The sequence below is a fragment of the Aquarana catesbeiana genome, linkage group LG02 (assembly GCF_042186555.1).
Source record: "Aquarana catesbeiana isolate 2022-GZ linkage group LG02, ASM4218655v1, whole genome shotgun sequence".
Classification (NCBI taxonomy): Eukaryota; Metazoa; Chordata; class Amphibia; order Anura; family Ranidae; genus Aquarana; species Aquarana catesbeiana.
The window spans coordinates 332,220,537-332,244,028 of NC_133325.1; the positions used below are offsets into that span (position 1 = coordinate 332,220,537).

Below are 23,492 nucleotides of genomic sequence, written 5' to 3' on the forward strand. Positions count from 1 at the left end.
CCTTCAGACCCTTTATTAGCTTTGTTGCCCTTCTTTGTACTCGCTCCATTTCCAGTACGTCCCTCCTGAGGACTGGTGCCCAGAACTGGACAGCATACTCCAGGTGCGGGCGGACCAGAGTCTTGTAGAGCGGGAGAATTATCGTTTTATCTCTGCAGTTGATCCCCCTTTTAATGCATGCCAATATTCTGTTTGCTTTATTAGCAGCAGCTTGGCATTGCATGCCATTGCTGAGCCTATCATCCACTAGGACCCCCAGGTCCTTTTCCATCCTAGATTCCCCCAGAGGTTCTCCCCCCAGTGTATAGATTGCATTCATATTTTTGCCACCCAAATGCATTATTTTACATTTTTCTACATTGAACCTCATTTGCCATGTAGTCGCCCACCCCATTAATTTGTTCAGGTCTTTTTGCAAGATTTCCACATCCTGCGGAGAAGTTATTGCCCTGCTTAGCTTAGTATCGTCTGCAAATACAGAGATTGAACTGTTTATCCCATCCTCCAGGTCGTTTATGAACAAATTAAATAGGATTGGTCCCAGCACAGAACCCTGGGGAACCCCACTACCCACCCCTGACCATTCTGAGTACTCCCCATTTATCACCACCCTCTGAACACGCCCTTGTAGCCAGTTTTCAATCCATGTACTCACCCTATGGTCCATGCCAACGCACCTTATTTTGTACAGTAAACGTTTATGGGGAACTGTGTCAAATGCTTTTGCAAAATCCAGATACACCACGTCTACGGGCCTTCCTTTATCTAGATGGCAACTCACCTCCTCATAGAAGGTTAATAGATTGGTTTGGCAAGAACGATTCTTCATGAATCCATGCTGATTACTGCTAATGATATCATTCTTATTACTAAAATCTTGTATATAGTCCCTTATCATCCCCTCCAAGAGTTTACATACTATTGATGTTAGGCTAACTGGTCTGTAATTCCCAGGGATGTTTTTTGGGCCCTTTTTAAATATTGGTGCTACATTGGCTTTTCTCCAATCAGCTGGTACCATTCCAGTCAACAGACTGTCTGTAAAAATTAGGAACAATGGTCTGGCAATCACCTGACTGAGTTCCCTAAGTACCCTCGGATGCAAGCCATCTGGTCCCGGTGATTTATTAATGTTAAGTTTCTCAAGTCTAATTTTAATTCCGTCCTCTGTTAACCATGTAGGTGCTTCCTGTGTTGTGTCATGAGGATAAACACTGCAGTTTTGGTTACTGAAGCCCCCCGATTCACTCGTGAAGACTGAGGAGAAGAATAAATTCAATACCTTTGCCATCTCCCCATCCTTTGTAACCAGATGTCCTTCCTCATTCTTTATGGGGCCAATATGGTCTGTCCTCCCTTTTTTACTGTTTACATACTTAAAGAATTTCTTGGGATTTTTTTTGCTCTCCTCCGCTATGTGTCTTTCATGTTCTATCTTAGCCAACCTAATTGCACCCTTACATTTCTTATTGCATTCTTTATAAATTCTGAATGCTGTGGATGATCCCTCAACCTTGTATTTTTTGAAGGCCTTCTCCTTTGCTTTTATATGCATTTTTACATTGGAGTTAAGCCATCCAGGATGTTTGTTCGCTCTTTTAAATTTATTACCCAATGGGATACATTGGCTAATGCCCTTATTTAATATGCTCTTAAAGCAAACCCATCTCTCCTCCGTATTCTTTGTTCCTAATATTTTATCCCAATTTATGCCTTTTAGCAAGGTTTGTAGTTTAGGGAAGTTGGCTCTTTTGAAATTCAGGTGTATAACATGCACCATAATTTTGGGAGGGAAGCTTCAGGAAAAAAAACTAAAATTTTAAATTAAGAACTTTGAAGCAAAAAAGGGCCACAGTCCATCAATGCAGCCTGACCAGTGCTCATCTGCAGCCTCACCAGTGCCCATCAATGCAGCCTGCCCATTGCCCATTAATGCATCCTGACAGTGCCAACATGCAGCCTTACCTTTGACAATTAATGCGGCCTGCACATTGCCCATCGGCAGCCTCACCTTTGCCAATGAATGCAGCCTGCACATTTCCCATCAGCAGCCTCGCCATTGCAAATTAATGCAGCCTGCACATTGCCCATTAATGCAGCCTGCACCGAGTTCATTAGCAGCCTCTCCATTGCAAATGAATGCAGCCTGCACAGTACCCATTAGCAGCCTCTCAATTGCCCATTAGCAAACTCTCCATTGCCAATAAAAGCAGCCTGCACAGTGCCCATCATCAGCCTCTCCATTGCCCTTTAATGCAGCCTCACCATTGCAAATAAATGGCAGCCTGCACATCCCTGCTCATCTGCAGCCTCGCAAGTGCTAGATTACACAGGGCTGTGATCTCCTGTGTACTCAACGATCAGTCACACACCATCCCGCCTCCTGGCCCGCCTCCTGTGATAGACAGAATAGTGGTCCAATCCTTGGCCAGAAGGCGGGACTGTGTGTGACTGAGTGCCAGGTACACAGGAGATTGCCGCTTTGTGTAATCCAGAGGTGCCTGCCCCCTCCTTCCACTCTGAGACAGCAGGAATCAGCATATAACACGAACACACCATTTCCCCCTTTTCAGGGGGGAAAAGTGCATATTATACGCCGATAAATATGGTATATTATAATATATAATGTTTGGGGGTTCTAAATAATTTTCTAGCTAAATAAATGCTGATTTTTACATGAGAAATATCAGCATTGGCCTGGGGCTAAATTGGTATTGTAACCCCCAGGTCTACATTAACCCACATGTTGTCTGGGCAGGTTTTCACATTTTTCACATACATGTTAAAATCAGCCTTTTTTAACTAGAAAATTATGTAGAACCCCAAAATTTTATTTTCTGAAAACAAAGGCCGTGGAGAATAAAATGGTGATTATTGAAATTTTTTATGTTGCACAGTATTTTTACATGGGAAATATCAGCATTGGCCTGGGGGTAAAGTGACATAGAAACCCCTAGGTCTACATTAACCCAAATGCTGTCTGGGCCGGTTTTCACATTTTTCATATACATGTTCAAATTAGCATTTTTTTAAATAGAAAATTATGTAGAACCCCCAAACATTATTTTCTGAAAGTAAAGGCCGTGGAGAATAAAATGATGGTTATGGAAATTTTTTATGTTGCGCAGTATTTGTAGAGTAATTTATCAAATTTTCAGGAAAAAAGTAAATTTAAATGAATTTTAGTACACACAGATACAATATAATACCAAATATTTTAGTAAAATACAAAAGATGATGTTACACCAAGTAAAAATATCTAAAAGTATTTATAGACAACACTATAAAAGCCTTCACAAGTTACCAGTTTACAGTTAATCATAAGCTCTGGCACTAGAATTATTGCTCTCACTCATTCATGATGATACCTCACATGTGTGGTGCAATCACCATTTAGATATACGTGTTGGACCTACATGAGCATTTATATTCGTGCATGAGCATGGGGGGACAGGGTGTTTTAAAATGTTAATTTTTTTAACGTATTTAAATGTATTTTTTATGCTGTTTTACATTTTATTTCATTCAACTTTGTTGCTGTCACAAGGGATGAACAACATCTCTTTTGATAGCTTGAGCAGTGGCAGGTCTTCTTTACAGAGAGATCTGGGGTCTATTAGACCCCTGATATCTCCTTTGCCCTAAAGGCAGCCAATCAAACAGAGATCTGTTTAAGGAAATTTTCCTCACTGTGGAAGGAAAAAATGATGGTATTAAACAATGACAGAGATTTTAATCATTCCTTTCCTTAGCTAATTAATGAAACAGTTTTTGTGCATTTGTTTGTTTTTTTTTGGACAGAGGTAATACGCAGAGAATGTCATCACAATGTTAAAGATGTTATTGTTTTTGTGACTTTTTTTTTAGGGAGGACATGTGATGCACACATGAGATGTGCCAAATAAACAAAATAATGCACCTATGTTGAAGAGGGTTTGTGACATGTGTTCCAGAAACTGGAAATACCAAATTGTGATTTGTTGCAGAAATGTTGCAGGAATACAGCAGTATTTCAGATATTAAAAAAAAGCTTTTTTTATGACATCAGTTTGTGTTTGTGGAACACAGCATGGTAAATTTCATTTTCCCAAAACTTTTTAAGGTGTAAAATTCATATATTACTATAATTAGCCTAAAGTTATAGTCCAAACATGGGCCACAAAAATGAGTATTTTGACATCTTGAGCAGTTTGATGGTTGATTGCACAATGTAGAAAAATAAGTTAAATATAACTGAAGTGACTGTAGAATTATTTAAACTCCACCGATTTACATACACTTATTCACTGGTGTTTCCTAGAATTAGCTTAAATTCTTAGTCCAAACAAGGGCCACAAAAACAGCACTTTGACATCTTGATCAGTTTGTTGTCTGATTGTGCAAAAGAGAAAGTTAGAGTTAAATACAAACTGAAGTGACTGTGGAATTACTTCATCTCCACTAATTTACATATGATGATTCACTGGTGAATTTTTCATCCTTTGAAGTGGTTGTAAACTCTTCACTAGCCTGCCTGTTATAATAAATGGGCTGTGTTGAGTGTTTGCATATTTGGTAAGAATTGACAAAGACAAAGGACTGAAATCTCTTTTTCTTTTATTACCCTTAGAATAGTAAATTTTCATGAGATCAACAAATTATGATGCACTAAAATGCAATCTAAATAAGGCATTGTCATCTTCATTTCCTTGAAACAAAAATTCCATGCAGATAAGAGAACAGATTTATTATCAGTAATGCTGTGACTTCAAGCATTAAAATTATACATGCACTGATATAAAATGGTAGTTTTCCTGGTTCAGCATAAATAATAAAAGACTTAAGTTTGCTGCATTATTAAGTAGGCATCCCTGTAAGTTGAATCACGTTGTTTGAAGAGTAAATGACTAAAGTATGTATCAGTTGCTATATATTAAAAACACATTATGTGAGCTACTGCACATGAAACATTTCAGGGAAGACTGGCTGGACATTTCTAGGGGAAAACACTAGAATTTCTTACTAAGCAGACATTGCTGATAATATTAAAGGCTGAGCAAAATAAATTAAATGTTGACTGTGTTTTTGTTATATTGTCTGTGCAATTGCCTTTAAGCAGGCCTTCAAAAGGTCCACCTCTTTAGTTAAGGCCCCTTTGCTAACACTCAAAAATTAAAAGGAAAAAAAAAGCCTGTGAGTGAGAAAAAACTTAGTCATTATACTTACCTTTCCCCTGATTTCTGTACAGCAAGAGGTTATGTCACCATTCTAACAAGATCCAGAGAAATGCCTTTAGCTCAATTGTTATTAAATTCACCACAGCACAGTGTTGGATCTTGCCAGAAGGATAGCGATGTCACCTTCACCTAGGGGCCATGGGCATTTCATTCATCTCTACCTTAAATATATTGAGCTGATTATATGAGTGCTATTGCCCAATCCCTAAGAAACAGTTGTTCTTAACATATGTATGCCTCTAGAATGGGTAGATTTAAGCTCTCTCTACACAGGGCAGAAACAAATATATAAAATTCTTTAACAATGAGGATCTCTTAAACATATTAATATGGCCCAGTTTCCAAATGATATACTGTGTTCTAGCTATTTAAGATAATGCAGTAAGAACTTTATGAAGGCCTTTTCCATTCCTTCTTGTAGGCTGGCAATAGAAATTTTCAAAAAAAACATCAAGATGTTATCAGTATTGACATATTATACTCAAATGAAATCTTGGGTTGGTAATAAACAGGCTGATCTCTCATCAAGAAAGACCAGTGTAGAGAAAAATGCACATCCTTTCTTGCATTACTGTACTTTCAGGATCTGCAGCAATCTTTGCATATACTTGTCCAACCTTTCAGAACACTCACTATGTACAGCGGTTTTCACAAAAATAGGAATAATCTGAGTTTGGAACATATCTGAATATGTACACAAATATTTTTAACATTTCAGAGCACTTGTTTTTATTCTGATGTAAACTGTCATACAGCATATTGCTAATATTATTAATTCATATTGGTTAAAACATGTATAAAAGAGAGAAACCTCAAATAGATAAATATAAAAATACTTTGTGCACATTTGTGTGCACAAATATAGAAACAAAATAGTTAGCTAGATCAGAGACATTATTTGCTGAGGAAAGTACTGGTGCGCCAATACAATTTTGAAAAATATATGTATATTTTTTAATGGGATTCATGTTTGGTTGCAGAAGGACACAAAACATTTTTCTAACTGCAAACTTGGGTTTTCCTACTTTTTTAATTTTGTTTTTATCATATATTGCCATATTTATTAAAGGGAATGATACAAAGCTTTTGTTATGTTGTACATGTAAAAAGTAGCTATATGGTTTCCACTATTCTGGCATGTCACAGACAAAGTCACCAGAGCACAGGAAATTGCATCTGTATACTATTAAAAAAGGATCACAAGTGGGTCCATAAATAATACACAGACACCATTTTCTGCTTTTGTAAAAAAGCTTTTTACGCTTTTTTTTTCAGTTTTTACATTCCACTTTTAGAGTAGACCTAGTAAAATAATTGCTCATTTAAATATTATATATGATTTTTTTCACTGACAAAGGTTGCATTGATAAGAACATAGGCGAGAACAATAAATCACATGGTTACTGGTTCATTTGTATAAATTGTATTTGAAGGGTATGAAGTATCTTCACTTTTATATTTTTTACTTGTTTTGTTACTAATGTTCTTATCCTTGAAAAAAGGCCATTGTTGGGAATATAACTTAAAGGAGTCCTATATTGTTCTGTTCTGTGCTGTGATACCCTGGAGCTCCCCACTTGGCACTGAGATCTTCAGCCCGGAGGCTTCTGGGTATCAATCCCTGGTTGTTTTAATTGGCTGGCCCGAGTTGACATCACTCCTGTGCATGCACTGGAGTTCAGTCACTCGGCATTGCTGAAACTAACTGAGCTGTGAATGGAATAATTGGCTAATATAGAGTTCAGATCAGAGACAGGATGGAGCCGACATATTGTATATTGTAGAGGGGTGAATAACAGTAGAGGGGTGGATTACATTCCTGTGAGAGGAACGTGAATGGTGGCTGACAACTGCAGCTACTTTTTACATGGTGTAATGTTGTGATTGGTCACAGCAATCATGAGGTACAGAAAAAAATTAATTAGCGCTTTACCATCTGTGAACTGCAATGTCCATGCAGTGCTTATACATGTGCAAGGGAGAGAGCAAGAGCACTTTAGAAAAACAACATCAACCAGTACTCTGCATTGAGCCATCCATCTGTTCATGTATAATGTGCAAATGGCAAGTAAATAAAATAATATGGCCAAAGTTTATACTACACATTGCATTATCATACTAAATACCATTAAGTTAGGGTCTATATCCACTTTAAATTTGACAGATATTTGGTCAGTGTTCACACATGCAAGAAACCCTCAAATGCCAAAATATAGTACTCTTTTCTTAGGAGGCAAATCAACAAGATGATCAGGGTAAGTACAGTATTCATACCCCTTGAAAATTTCCACATTTTGTCATGTTTTAACCAAAAACGTAAATGTATTTTATTGGGATTTTATGTGATAGACCAATACAAAGTGGCACATAATTGTGAAGTGGAAGGAAAATGATAAATGTTTTTCAAATTTCAAAGTGTGGCATGCATTTGTATTCAGCCCCCCTGAGTCAATACTTTGTAGAACCACCTTTCACTGCAATTACAGCTGCAAGTCTTTTTGGGTGTCTCTACCAGCTTTGCACATCTACAGAGTAGAGTTGGTCAAATGGTTTGGCCAAACATAGGTTCGGGATGAACATTGGCTGTTCTCCCCAGTTCATAAAACACTCAAATTTGCAGGGTGCACAGTGCATTTTGTGCCCTGATTGGGCAAAGCTTTGGCAAATCAGGGTGCAGTATAAGTTAGTTGTTAAAGAGTGGGGCCAGGAAGCTGGCTGCAGCGTCCTTAAAAACCAATGAGTCATCAGCTGTCAATGGACTTCCTCACTGACAGCTGAGTAAAAAAAAAAAAAAATTGCTGGTAAAAAAAGGGGTGCGGGGTCCCTCCCAGTTCATACCAGGCCCATACCTCTCCAAAATAAAAAAAAATGTATGGGCTCCCCCCAAAATCAATACCTGCCAGACATGAAGCCTGGCAGGTCAGGAAAGGGGGGGACAGGTGAGTGCCCCCCTCCTGAACCATAAAAGGCCACGTGCCCTCAACATGGGGGGTGTGCTTTGGGGCAGGGGGCTCTGCCCCCTGCTCCAAAGCACCTAGTCACAATGTTGATAGGGACAAGGGCCTCATCCCCACAACTGTGGCCGGTGGTTGTGGGGGTCTGCAGGCAGGGGGCTTATCTAAATCTGGAAGCCCCCTTTAACAAGAGGGCCCCAGATCCCGACCCCCTAAATGAATGAGTATGGGATACATAGTACATTCACCAAAAAAGTGTCAAAAAGTAATAAAAACACAGACAATTTTGACAATTCCTTTATTAGAAAATAAAAAATAAAATAATAGTGTCCCCCAATGTTAATCCAATGTCAATCATGCCATCCACTGCACCCCCCAGAAAATAAAAAAAATAAAAACGCTCCGGCCGATAAGATGGCTGGCTGCCTACTGCAGACTAAGCCGTTTGACAGTTCTTAGATAGGTAAGGGGTGGGGCCACCAGGCTACGTCACTTGGCACCACCCCCTTCTGACATTATGCATGCTGGGTCAGTGACATCAGAAGGGGACGGTGTCACCAGGTCATTTTTTTTCAATAGCAGGGTGTCGACAATTGTAACTGTGAGTCATTTTAAATGTGATTTGACTCGTTTTTTTTCCCTTTAGAAATTTAATTTTTTCTTCAGCATGTTCTATATATGCTACAGATGTCCCACCTTACAGGCAGACTAAGGGAACCCCCCAGGCACTATATTTAAAGGAATTTTTCATTTTTATTGTTGCACTTTAACCGCTTCAGCCCCGAAAGATTTTACCCCCTTCCTGATCAGAGCACTTTTTGCAATTCGGCACTGCGTCGCTTTAACTGACAATTGCACGGTCGTGCGACGTTGCACCCAAACAAAATTGACCTCCTTTTTTTCCCACAAATAGAGCTTTCCTTTGGTGGTATTTGATCCAGTGTTAATTTTGGCAGCAAATTTCGATTTAGTTTTAGTCTTAGTCTTAGGACTAAAATGGCATTTTAGTTTTAGTCCCATTTTAGTCTTCTGCAATTGTTTTTGTTTTAGTCGTATTTAGTCGACTAAATCTCCAATACATTTTAGTCGACTAAAATGTCCTACCTTTTAGTCAACTAAAATCTCCAGTACATTTTAGTCGACTAAAACTAATTTTAGTCGTCTGAAATTGAATGGGTGTAATTAAATTGTAATTCATTAGTTAACATTTCTCTACAAACGCCAAACTTATTATATACTTCTTGAGTGAAAAATCTCATATGTTATTATTTAAGGTATTGAGGTATAAACATGCACTAAAGGCCAGTGTTAATTTTGAAGTAAAATTTCAATTTAGTTTTAGTCTTAGTCTTTTGACTAAAATGCCATTTTAATTTTAATCCCTTTTGACTAAAATGCCATTTTAGTTTTAGTCGTATTTGAGTCATCTCAATTGTTTTAGTTTTAGTCGTATTTTATTCGACTAAAATATTATTCATTTAGTCGACTAAATTGTTTTAGTCATTTTAGTCGACGAAATTAACACTGATTTGATCACCTCTGTGGTTTGTATTTTTGTGCCATAAATAAAAAAAGAGCGTCAATTTTGAAAAAAAAAACGCATTTTTTCCCCTCAATTTAGGCCAGTATGTATTCTTCTACATATTTTTGGTAAAAAAAAATCACAATAAGCGTATATTGATTGGTTTGCGCAAACGTTGTAGCGTCTACAAAATAGGGGATAGTTTTATGGCATTTTTAATTTTTTTGTTATTAGTAATGGCGGTGATCTGTGATTTTTATCAGGACTGCGACATTAAAGCGGACACATCGGACACTTTTGACACTATTTTGGAACCATTGTCATTTATACAGGGATCACTGATTACTGTGTAAATGACACTGGCAGTGAATACGTTAACCACTAGGAGGCGATTAATTGGTTAAGTGTGTCCTAGGGAGTGATTCTAACTGTAGGGGGGATGGGCTTCAAGTCACATGGAAACGATCACTGCTCTCGATGACAGAGAGCAGTGATCTCTGTCATGACACAAGGCAGAACGGGGAAATGCCTTGTTTACATAGGCACTTCCCCGTTCTGTGGCTCCGTGACACGATCACTGGGAGACCGGCAGACATCGAGTCCGCCGGTCCCGCAGGCATGGTCACGCTGTACACGGTGGACGTGCGCACCTGCTATCCCCGTCTCTTAAAGGGGACGTACAGGTACACCCGTTTGCTCACTGCTACCATTGTGCTGACATATATCGGCGTGCAGCGGTCAGTAAGTGGTTAACCATCATTAAAATCACTGCTCCTGAAAAAAACTATTGTTTTTAAAAAAAAAATGGATTGATACATGTCCCCCAGGGCAGTACCCAGACACTTATACCCCTTTTATGGACAATTTCTTGCATATAAGCCTTCAAAATGGGCACTTTTGATTTTTCCTGTTCGGCTCCCATAGACTTTAATGGGGTTGGCCTTTCAGGTTAGAACTTTTCCCTTGTTCGGGAGTTCTGCTGCAAACCGAACAGGGGGGTGTTCGGCCCAGCTTTATTACAGAGTGAAATTTTTGCCTATTCTTCTTTGCAAAATAGCTCAAGCTCTGTCAGATTGGATGGAGAGTGTGTGTGAACAGCAATTTTCAAGTCTTGCTACAGATTCTCAATTGGACTGAGGTCTGGACTTGAATATGCTTTGATCTAAACCATTCCATTGTAGCTCTGGCTGTATGTTTAGGGTCAATGTCCTGCTGGAAGGTGAACCTCTGCCCCAGTCCCAAGTCTTTTGCAGACTCTTAACAGGTTTTCTTCTAAGATTGCCCTGTATTTGGCTCCATACATCTTCACATCAATTCTGACCAGCTTCTCTGTCCTTGCTGAAGAAAAGCATCCCCACAACATTTTGCTGCCAACACAATGTATCACAGTGGGGATGGTGTGTTCAGGGTGATGTGCAGTGTTCGTTTTCCACCACACGTAGTATTTTGCTTTTAGGCCAAAAAGTTCACTTTTGGTCCCATCTGATCAGAGCACCTTCTTCCACATGTTTGCTGTGTTCCCCACATGGCTTCTTGGAAACTGCAAACTGGACTTGTTATGGTTTTCTTTGAACAATGGCTTTCTTCTTGCCACTCTTCCATAAAGGCCAGATTTGTGGAGTGCATGACTAATAGTTGTCCTGTGGACAGAATTTTCCACGTGAGATGTGGATCCCTGCAGCTCCTCCAGCGTTACCATGGGCCTCTTGGCTGCATCTCTGAATATGGCTCTCCTTGCACGGCCTGTCACTTTAGGTGGGTGGCTATGTCTTGGTAGGTTTGGAGTTGTGCCATACTTCTTCCATTTCTGGATGACAAATTGAACAGTGCTCCGTGAGATGTTCAAAGCTTGGGATATTTTTTCTATAGCCGAACCCTGCTTTAACCTCCCTGGCGGTATGATTATTTCAGATTTTTGATGCTGAAAGCGGTACAATTATTTTGCACAGAAATTTGGCGTTTTATATTATAGGCCTGTAATTCTTAGGAATAATTCACTTAAATCTGTCCAAATAAGAGTCTAGTAGACATCCCAGATATGACAAAGTTTGAAAAACAAAATCAAAAATTATAATATAATAAATAACTATAAATAATTATAACAAAAAATAATATATTAATAAAAATTATTCAATAATGTAATCAAATCAAAAACACTGAAATTTGCTCAGTTGCAGAATTGTCGCTTTCGTTACTTTTAGTGTTTGGTGACGGATTTCCCCATAAATCACTATCGCTCAATTCTGCAAGTGATTCTAATTTATTATCGCTGTTTTCTAGCTTGTCTAAAGCCACTTTTGATGTAAAGGAAAAGTTTTGGTTGCTATGGACAATCTCCAGTTTCCAGGCAGAAAGAACAGTTTTTATAATATAAAACTGCATGCGGGACCCTGGACAGACCACTAGGGACAAAGGGGATGTGTAATTATTTGATACAGTACTGTCATCTGTAAGATACAGTATACTGTATCTGTACTTTGTGTTTTACTTTTTGAATTTGGCGCCGAACTCCGTCCCTGTGCGTCGCAACGCTCGCAAGGAACGGAGCTCGGCACTGTGAATCGAGCAAGATGCAGCGGCTCGCAGATCACAGCAGGGAGACATCGCAGGATCCAGGGGACAAGGTAAGTAACCTCTACAAGGATCCTGCGATGCAATCCTGATTTTGGCTTGGGGATACCGCTTTTGGTATTGAAAATCCACCTTGAGCCAGACTCAGGAATACCGTTGAGGCGTTAAACCTTTCCACAACTTTATCCCTGACCTGTCTGATGTGTTCCTTGGCCTTCATGATGCTGTTTGTTCACTAAGGTTCTCTGAGGGCTTCACAGAACAGCTATATTTATACTGAGATTAAATTACACACAAGTGGACTCTATTTACTAATTAGGTGACTTCTGAAGGCATTTGGTTCCACTGTATTTTAGTTAGGGGCATTAGAGTAAGGGGGTGCTGAACATAAATGTATGCCACACTTTTCAGATATTTATTTGTAAAAAATTTGAAAACCATTTATCGTTTTCCTTCTACTTCACAATTATGTTCCACTTTGTGTTGGTTATCACATAAAATCCCAATAAAATACATTTATGTTTTTGGTTGTAACATGACAAAATGTGGAAAGTTTCAAGGGGTGTGAATACTTTTTCAAGGCACTGTTCACTAATGGTTAAAAACACTTCATTACTTGTTACTGGTCACTGTATTTTTTGTAGTTACGAAACTATGCCAGTTAATTGCACACGGGTAAATTTGCCTGCCCCACTTCCCTTTCTTTTTTCTCCCCCCACTTCCTCTCCTTCGGCCCCAGTTGGGTCTTTGTTTATGCCATATGCCTGCATTGTATCTCTAGATCTATTATGTTGGGCCTTCTGGCTCTATATCCTGTATTTGTTTTTTTTTCTTTGTTACTTGGAAAAGCCAATAAATATTAAAAAAACTTTATAAGGCAATGCAAATAATTCTGATTAAGTTTTACAACTGATATACAAAACTATGACATGTCCACTGTCACTGAATCAACATCAATGATGATGACAAACAAACTTTTTACAATTTAAAATTAATAAAAGTAGCTTTGTTCTTTAGGGCACTTTTTTACAGGAAAACATACTCAAATTTGTTCAAAAAGAGTTCACTTGTTGACCATTTGAATGACTACAAATTGTTTTCAAATTACATGTGTGAAAGAAAAAATGCATTAATTAGCAGTACCGCTCCTCAAAGCATGCATGTGAATTAACACTAACAAGAGAAAATGATGAATCCCCCCTCGTATGTCCCACAAGGCCTCATGCTGCGATAATTTTGCATATAAAGTACATGAAGCATAATGCATCTTTTCCACTGGGAAAATTTATAAGTGTTAATGAAAGTTAAAAGCACAAGTTTGTTTACTCACCATCAGGATCGAGGAGATTTGCGATTCCCATGTGTTGCTGGGCAGTGTTAAATGCATGATCCAGCCGCTGAACAGCAGATTGTTGGCTGAGAACACTATTCCACTCAAACAGGTCTGGTCTGCAAAACAAAACAGAAAAAAAAAACTTGATGAAGCTTTAAAGAGTTTTATAAAACAAAATTACCATGCCAATGAAGTGTGGCGTATTTATTATAATATTTATAGAGCAAATGGCTGTATTAGTATGGACAGACTGTCCCTCTAAATTCATTGTCTGCAGATGTTGATTGTTTACCTAGTATAACTAATACACCTAATATAACTATTATCATGCTCTATTTTTGAAAATTCAATTACTGTATGCATCTAACAGCATGATCACTTGTGTATTATGATTTTTCATCTCAGGCCAAATAGACATATCACAACTGCACTACCTATGCAGTAATTTATTTCTTTAAATATTCTTCAGATTAATGAAAGTTAAAATGAAATGAAGCCATGATGTACAAGCACTCCAAGCATGCACAATTCAGTCAAAAACAAATGGTCCATTCTAGGGATGAAACATCAACTGATTGAGTCTTTGAAATTAAACACTGCCAGTGTAGAAATTACTCCTTTAGTAAACAATTTTCCTAGATGTTAATTACATCGTTCATCAGTTCCAATGCAATAAAAAGGGCAAAGTCATTAGAACTCCTGAAACCAACCCCCCCCCCCCCCACAGGAGGCATATTTATTCTTCCACAATACCTGAGACTATAAAGATTCACAAGTTAATCAATAGAAAACAAAAAAGAAGAGAAAGTCTGGTGGAAATTCAGTCAAAGTCTCAAATATGCACCTGCACATTTTTTGTTCTGTGCTTAATGAAGGATTCTTTTTTTTGGGGGGGGGGTCTAAATTGTGTACACTAGTTCCTAAAGTTCTTCCGATTTTGTTTCAGGTATCACCAATCATACTCAAGCTTAAAAAAAGGTTAGAAACTGATTGGTGTGGGGGGGACAAGATATGGATTTTGAAATGAAATTATCTCTGGACACACTGGCTCTGGTTTTGGGAGCACTCCACAAAATGAGCACTCCACAAAATGGTGACACCCCTTAGAAATAGGAGGAAGAACCCAAAGATGAGAGGCCATTCACATACAGTCCAATGCAGAGGCATAGCTTGAAGCTTGTGGGCTCCGATGCAAAAGTTGACCTGGGCCCCCCCCAGTACTTCCAACGTGCGTGCAGATACATTCACTGCACGCCAAGATACTTAAGAGTTTGAGTTCCCAGAGTTCCTCTTTACATCAGAGGACAGGGGTCACCCCTGGAGAATCAGAGGACAGGAGTCACCCCTGGAGAATCAGAGGACAGGGATCACCGCTGGACAATCAGAGGACAGGGACCCCTGGCAGGTCACTTGGCAGACCTCCTTTCCCATCCCAGCACTGTATACAGCCCCCCCCCACACACACACACACACACACACACTACACAGGGCTGAAATCACATTCCTTTACACACAGTCTGTCATTCTTCACAGGGTGTATCTGGCTTTTATGTAACCCTTCTGACCTGTGAAATTCTCTGGTTGGAACGGCAGTGTAGTTGCAGTAGGCAGATACACCCTGTGCAGATCATGGTTAACTGGCTGTGTTGTAAAGGAATTTCAGCCTTGCGGAGGAGGAACAGTATAGAGTGCTGTAATAGGGAATGGGCTCAGCAGCCCAGCATAGCATGCAGGGTGAAGGGGGTGGTCAGGGGGCTTTGGGGGGGCAACTTAGATCTGGGAGGGCAAAGCCATGTGACACAAAATCTTCAGCCTGCAGCCCTTCAGAGGCCCCCAGAGGAGGTGTTAAGGGATTTGTTTTAGCAATTTCTGAAGGTGTCTCTGTCAGCGTTGGCAAGTGTTGCGGGAAGGTCACCTCCCAGAGGTGTGTGTCTTTTCCCCAGTTGTCAGGGAAGTTGGGTTAGTAGATATCCCTGGGTGGGCGGTACAGAGAATCCCAGATGGTGACTAGGAGACACTGAGCAGTGCCATACCTCGCAAGTAACATCGGTCCCATCATGGCTACAGCACTCTCCTCCTCTTGCCTCGCTGAGCTCGGTTACCATTCCATGTTGCCAGCACACAGCACAGACACTTCCCCATCCTGTGCAGTTCTCACCTCGTGCTCCTCCCCATTCAGGAAATGGCTTACAGCTTCTCCCCAGCCAATGGGAACAGAGGGGTGTGGACTGTGGAAGGCAAAGTAGAAGCCCAGGACTGGAGCCTGGCTGTGGGGCCCTAGGGCAGATCGGAGCTGGATTTTGTGGAGGATGTGATAATATGACAGGGAGGCTGCAGGGACCCTCTGGAGCTAGGGGCAGGGGTTGCAATTGTGACCCCTGCAACCCATTATGCTACGCCCATGGTCCAATGAGAACAACAAACAAACGTCTACAGTTTTTTTTTTTGGTTCATAGCAGAAAAATCGAATGCATAAACCCCCGTGCTTTGTGAAAAGTGAAAAGTCACCAAAATACATGAAATGAAATAAGAAATAAAGCCACAATATGCCTGGATACAAACCCTAACAACAGATTAAAAATGTAGATGCGCTAACTTCACCATAATTTGACCAAATATGTAAATAAAATTTAACACACTAAATCATACACACAATTATATATACATATTTGTGAGTGAAGCAAGTCTCCTCCAACCTGTTCACAGCTGCTTTACTTTAAAAAAAAATTGTATATGTAGTATTTTTTTAAGTGACGTAGCTGTGAACAGGTTGGTGGAGACTTGCTTTACTCACAAATGTGTATATATAATTTTGTATATGATTTAGTGTGTTGAATTGTATTTACATATTTGGTCAAATATTGGTGGGGTTAGCATATCTACATTTTTAATCAATTCATAGCAGAAAAAAATTTACATTTCAGGGATCAGACTCCCCCTTCATTATAAGAAATAATTTGAATATTCACTCACTGAACGCCCCACAATGCACTGTACGGTGCATTCTAAGCCCTAATTGGCTGAAACAATGCACCTGACCACTGCATGTGCAGGTGCTAGGCTTTGCCCAATCAGGGCACAGTGAACAGCTGGTTGTTAAGCAGTGGGCCAGGAAGCCGACTGCTGCGTCCTTAACAACGGATGAGACAACAGATATGTCACTACTATCCCTGTCTATGTCATATTGCTGATGACAGTATGTAAAGCCAAATAATCTGTGCGCTTTGCAAGTGCAGTTGTGCTCTTCAAGGACCTTTGCTCTGGAGCTTAGTAAATGAGGTGAAGCTTTACTTTGCAAAAAATACCCAATCACATAAAAGGAAAATAAAAAAAAATGATACTTCTGCTTGCACATGATTAGATGATGGATGTTAGCAGAGCTTCCCCTCTTTTACTAGGCTTTGGAGCAAATACCCTTGCAGAGTGCAACTGCACTTGAAAATTGTACAGTCTATTTGTCTTTAGAAAATCAACCCCATTGCATTAGGGTCATCCTACTTTTTATTTTGGTGGGAGTTTTATGATAATTTTTTTTAAAACAAGGGACTTTACTTTTTTCGTGAATGAGTAGGAGTACTATGTACATCTTACTCATTCATATGGTGGGTGGTATATGGGTGTCCATTTTTTGTGTACAAGAACCTCTTCTGATAGGCCCCCACCCTCAGACTCCCACAACCCTGAATCAGTGGTTGTGGGGGTCTGAGGGTGGGGGAATTATCAGAAGAGGTTCTTGTACACATCAAGATGAGGTTTAAGGTGCTTTGCCAGGGGATACCCCACATTGAGGTAATGCTGCCTGGTAAAGTTTAGGATGTTGGGGTGCATGCACCTCGCCACCCTTTCCTGGTAATCTAGGCTGCAAACTTGAATTAAGGGCCTGGTATTGATAACCACATTTTTTGTTTTGTGTAGGGATTCCCCTTAAAGTATTCGGGGGGACACTGCAATTTTTATTTTGTTTTTTGCCCCCAACAATCATACCTAATCTGAAGGGTCAAGTACAGATTTTGGGGGGACCCTGTCCCATTATTTAGCATTCCTGCTATAGGATGTACTATAGAAAAAAGTGGCATTTACAAAACAAAAAAAGAACCTCTTTTAACTTAATCCTAAGGTCTCGGTAGTCTTATTGCCAAAAAAATCTGCTATTAAATTCACAGATTCAGCTTGCGTTGATGTTAAAGGGGTTCCAATTTCATATCCTAATGTATCTAATGTTTGCTGAACCTTGCATGAACTGAACCAGGCTACGTTTGGTTCCCACCTTAGTGCATACTTATCTTTCTTTAGTGACACCCACACAGTAATTCCCCAAATAGTAGCATTAACATTTTATTGTCTACTGTGAAAGCCAGAAATGTCAGCCAATCAGTACACAGTTCTGCAAGACTATTACAGTGAAGTTCAAGGAGAGTACAGAGATGCATTTATCAATATTCTGCAGTTCTACCATCTAAAATAGCTACAATAATAAAATGAAGCATGCCCCAGCAGCTCTAAAGGAAGGTCCATCCCTACTTAACCTCCCTGGCGGTATGATTCTTTCAGATTTTTGCGTCTCAAAGCGGTACAATTATTTTGCATAGAAATTTGGCATTTTATATTGTAGGTCTGTAATTCTTAGCAATAAGAATAGCAATAATTAGCAATAATTTCCCCACGATTCACTATCGCTCAATTCTTCAAGTGTTCTAATTTACTATCGCTGTTTTCTAGCTAGTGTAAGTGTTCTAATTTACTATCACTGTTTTCTAGCTGATCTAAAGCCACTTTTGCTGTAAAGGGAAAACTTTTTGGTTGCTATGGACAATCTCAAGTTTCCAGGCAGAAAGACCAGTATATGTAATATAAAACTGCATGCAGGGAATGGGTCAAAGCACTGGGGACAAAAGGGAAGTGAGATGACTTCATACAGTACTGTAATCTGTAAGATTACAGTACTGTATGTGTTATGATTTTTACATTCTTTTTAATTTGCCGCCTGGCTCCGCCCTGTGTGTCACAACGCTCGCAGGGAACGGAGCCTGGCACAGAGTAGCTTCGGGCAGAGGACGGAGCCCGCAGACAGCGCGGGGGGACATCGCAGGATCCTGGGACAAGGTAAGTAACCTGCACCAGGATCCTGAGATGTAATCCCGAGTGTGGCTCGGGGTTACCGCTACTGGTGCTTTAATTTAACCCTGAGCCACACTCAAGAATACAGTCAGGGAGTTTAGCCTAGAATTTTCCTATTGCCCATTGAGGTTGCCCATTATAGTGACAAGCAACCAAGAACATATTAGAAGAGGGAGGGAGCACAATGTATTGATTTTTGTCCTTAAGGGCCAGTCACACCAAAGAAAAGCAGTCTGGATGCATTCAAGATGCTTTTCTGCATGTGCGTTTTTGGTGCAGTCCAGTGCTTTTTTCCCCCCTTTTTTCTTATCCTCAAATAAGGATGTGTGTTCCAATTCATTTTTGGTGCGTTTTTGGAGCATTTAAGTGTGTTATTGATGCATTTTACAGTGTTCCAGTACAGTCCAGTGCAGGTAAAATGCAACATGTTCTACTTTTTTTCTGGAACTGGAACACACTGGAACTCCAAGCCTTGCTGTGAACTATGCCATTAAAAACCATATAACCTACTTTCCATGCATTTTTGATGCAGAAAAAAATGCAATCGACTGCATGTGGTGTAAACTGGCCCTAATAGAGAGCCCTGGGAACTGACTTATCAGAGGTGCTTAGGAAGTAGTCTGAAGATATGAACAGGCACTGCTAGGTGCCTGCATTTTATTGGTATAGCTATTTACACATTTCTCCTTTTATCAGATTCCTACAGTATAACTCAAAAAAAGTATCACTTATCTGCCATATGAATGCAAAGTATGGTACATCCTCCACATCTCTTAGAGAATGATAATGAAAAAATCTGTTAATCCTGCCTGAAATATCTTTATATGGAATAAAGAATACCCCCCCATAATTTATATAAAGATGAAAAGATGGGGATGGGTATTCTGTAGTCCTAACACACTTTCTTTTCTAGGGTGACAATACTGCTCCTCTATAGATACAGTACATTTTGTTCCTGTGTTTGTATATGCTTTATTGTTTTGAAACAACATGTTGCTCACTGTTTATGTTCAAATACAGTATGCTGCTTCTGAATAATATTACGTAAATCGGAAGTGGATATATATTTAATGTATGTCATGTCTGTCACAACATTAGCATTAGTTCAAGATAAATGTGGCAAAAAAAAATCTGTGGTAACATTTTGTGTCAAAATAGTCTGTGGAAAATATTTATTTTAATGTAAGCATTCTATATTTAAAGTGATTTAACTAACACTTTTAGTAAGTATTGCTTGGCCTTGTGGTATATCCTTGTTCTTAAAATGGCTCCTAATGGAGCTTAATTGTCATGCTAGTGTAGCTGTGATGATGGAGATTTGTAAGTAGTGTTTGTTCTTTATTTTAAGAGAAAGAAGAAGCAATTGCTTTTCTTGGAATAACCTCTGTAAGAAATCTGTTGCAGCTCTCTGGAAAACATAAGTGACAAGAAGGGTCTAAACTACATTAAAAAATCAATTAGGAGCCGTTACAAAAAAAATATGGGATTATCTCTGGGGAGAAAACAGAGATTTGTTGTGTGCTTTAAATCATGCCTGATTTGTTATAGCTGTACATACCAAACATATGATCCTATTTAATTTAGATGAATTTCAATTGCACTTGATTGTGCTTATTCTGTCTGAGTGGCGTGTGACTGAAAAGATAACCATGTTTTGATGCAGGAGTTCAAACTACAACGAGCAAATTATAAACGCAACACTTTTGTGTTTGCCCCTATTTATCATGAGCTGAACTCAAAGATCTATGACTTTTTCTATATACACAAAAGGTCTATTTCTCTCAAATATTGTTCACAAATCTGTCTAAATCTGTGTTAGTGAGCACTTCTCCTTTGCCTAGATAATCCATCCACCTCACAGGTGTGGCATATCAGGATGCTGATTAGACAGCATGATTATTGCACAGGTGTGCCTTAGGCTGGCCACAGTAAAAGGCCACTCTAAAATGTGCAGTTTTACTGTATTGGGGGAGGGTCCGGGGGGGGGGTCCGAAAACCAGTCAGTATCTGGTGTGACCACAATTTGCCGCCACTCCGTTTGCACATAGTGTCAGAGGCGAAGCAGTGGCGGAGGGCTGTGTCTGTGTCCCAACTCCCGAATGATTGGAAGCATGCAAACATTCATTGATGGGCACTGGTAGGCTGCATTGATGGGTGCTGGTGAGGCTGCATTTAATGGGCGCTGGTAGGGCTGCATTTGATGGGCACTGGTGGGCTGCATTTGATGGGTGCTTCTTTAAAAAGGTAGGGTTTACATGGACAGGGAAAAAGGGGGGTCAGGGGTGGAGCCAAGGGGGGCAGCAAAATGAGGTTTTGCTTAGGGTGTCAAAAATCCTTGCACCAACCCTGGCACAAACATCCCTCAAATTACAAGTAACAAAAGCATCCACTATATATAGGTCTTTGAGGGTGCCCAAGTATTTTACGACAGCTCTGCATATGAATCAATCAGCTTTGAGGCTTTATTGTCAAAGCTTAATTGAACAAGCTGAAGTTAGAAGCTGATTGTCTACCATGAGCAGCTGCACAAGATTCTGAGTGCTCCAGCTTTAGTAAATCTCCCCCTAAAAGTCCATCACACTCTGGCCAAACAGGGCTTATTTGTGAATGTACACTATATTTAACAATAAAAGAGGAGGGGGAGGAGAGGATTTTAATGAAGAGAATACATAAAATAGTAGAAATATGGGAGTTGACTTACTAAAACTGCAGAGTGCAAAATCTGGTGCAGCTCTGCATAGAAACCAATCAGCTTCCAGTTTTTTTTTTTGGGGTCAAAGCTTAATTGAAAGCTGAAGTTAGAAGCTGATTGGCTACCATGCAGAATTGCGCCCGATTCTGCACTCTGCCGTTTTAGTAAATTAACCCCATCGCTTGCTGGACAGTTCACTGGACATCCAAATATCCATTTGCTCATCTAAAGTGCTCATTAAAATAATTGCATGTGGCAAAACTGTGCAAAACTTTATTTAGCTCTTTATTAGCTTCCCATCCAGTCATTGCACATAAATGGCCAGACAAAGGCTTCCTGGATGAGGTTGGATGTACCCATATGTCCTCCGGCTCCTGCCACTCATGAGTGACTGCTAGGACACACAGCAGAGTGCCCTCTAATCACTATGTCCTTCAGATACAGTAGATCACAGGGCCAACACTGTACCATGTGATCTCAGAGAGAGGCTGGGAGAGGAGACAGAGCTATTTTCAGCCAAACCAGGTTAAATTGTCAATAGTGCAGCCAGCCACCTGTCCCAGTGTAACCTGTCACACCTGTCCCAGTGTCACCAGTACATCCAGCAACAGTGTACCTGATTGCTAGTGATACCAGTCATACTGTCTCCAGACCAGTGCAGCCAGTCAGTGTCCCTGATTGCTGTCATACCTGTGTCAGCGACGCTAGACCAGTATATGCCAGCAACAGTGTTTCTGATCAATGCCACACTAGTACAGGTGTCAACAGAGCCAGTAGAGCCAGCAATACTGTTCTGATCACCAGTAATGTCATTGCCCACAGAGTCAGTCAAGCCAGCAATAGTAACCATTGCTATACCAGCACAGTATCACCAGGACCAACGTCCTGAACACCAACCATTGTTAAACAAGTTAAAAAAAGTTCACAAGAGAGGTGGCTTTCAGATTATGAGCATGATTCAGATTCAGAATATGGCCTCTGATTTATGCGACCGGACTTTCCAGCAAAAAAAGTCAGACGGAATCATTCCGTCAGACATTCCGATCATGTGTGGGCTTCATCAGACTTTTTCTTTCTAAAATTCTGATGGACCTAGAAATAGAACATGTTTCAAATCTTTTTGACGTACTCAATTCCTATCGGAAAACCGTTCATCTGTATGCTAGTCCGACGGACCAAAAACGACGCAAGGGCAGCTATTGGCTACTGGCTATTGAACTTCCTTTTTCTAGTCCCATCGTATGTCATCGCACTCTAAATGAACAGACTTTGGTGTGATCGTGTGTGGGCTAGTCCGTTTCAGCAGAACTCTGTCAGAACTCCGTCAGAAAGACCGTCAGAGTCTACTCTGAGGGAAAGTCCGGGCGTGTGTATGCGGCATTAGAGGATAAAAGAGTCCCTACAAAAAGATTTAGGTGTAATGAACATTCTATACAACTGCAGCAGACAAGCACCAGCAGTGCAGTACATCCTGGTGAAGTGGCAAGCAACAGTAGTGTAGTGCATCCCGACAAAATGCCAAGTAGTAGGGTGTTACATCAGGCACAAAGGATTAGAGCCCATAATAGTGTCCCAATAGCACTTTCCAGTCCTTTATATCTACTTTCTTCTTCAGTGGCACCTATAATCCCCCCAGTGACAGTGCAATCAGGCATTTGGGTAGAAACAGAAAATGTTACCCCCATTCAGGATATGTTTATTTGTTTTTCACCAAAGGTTTATTCAATTCAGTTGAGAACCAATGTAATTTGTATGCCCAGCAATACATTGCCAGTAATCCTAATTCTGTGTATGCCTGTCCATTTGAGTGGAAGCCCATAACAGCTGATGAATTTAAAATCTTTCTTGGTTGTATGCTAAATATGGGACTCACAAAAAAATAAAAAATGAACTGCAGTCCTATTGGTCCACACACCCCTTTCACCATATGCCACTGTATTCCTTTAGACACATTATAAGGTTACTTTATGAGATTCTTGCATTTTAAGTCACTCTGAATACGATAGGCTTTACAAAATTATACCACATATCAATTATTTTTCCCAAAAAATTTCAGAAATGTATGCTTCCAACAAAAATATCTACA

General features: G+C 39.9%; 1 protein-coding gene across 1 annotated transcript in view; it reads right to left on the reverse strand.

Moving 5' to 3' along the window:
* DMD (dystrophin) overlaps nt 1-23,492 on the reverse strand; it is a 3,507,873-nt gene that overhangs the window by 3,047,139 nt on the left and 437,242 nt on the right. The window contains exon 6 of the mRNA XM_073614841.1: nt 13,594-13,712. Coding sequence (XP_073470942.1) covers nt 13,594-13,712 — 119 coding nt within the window. The remainder of the gene's footprint in view (nt 1-13,593; nt 13,713-23,492) is intronic.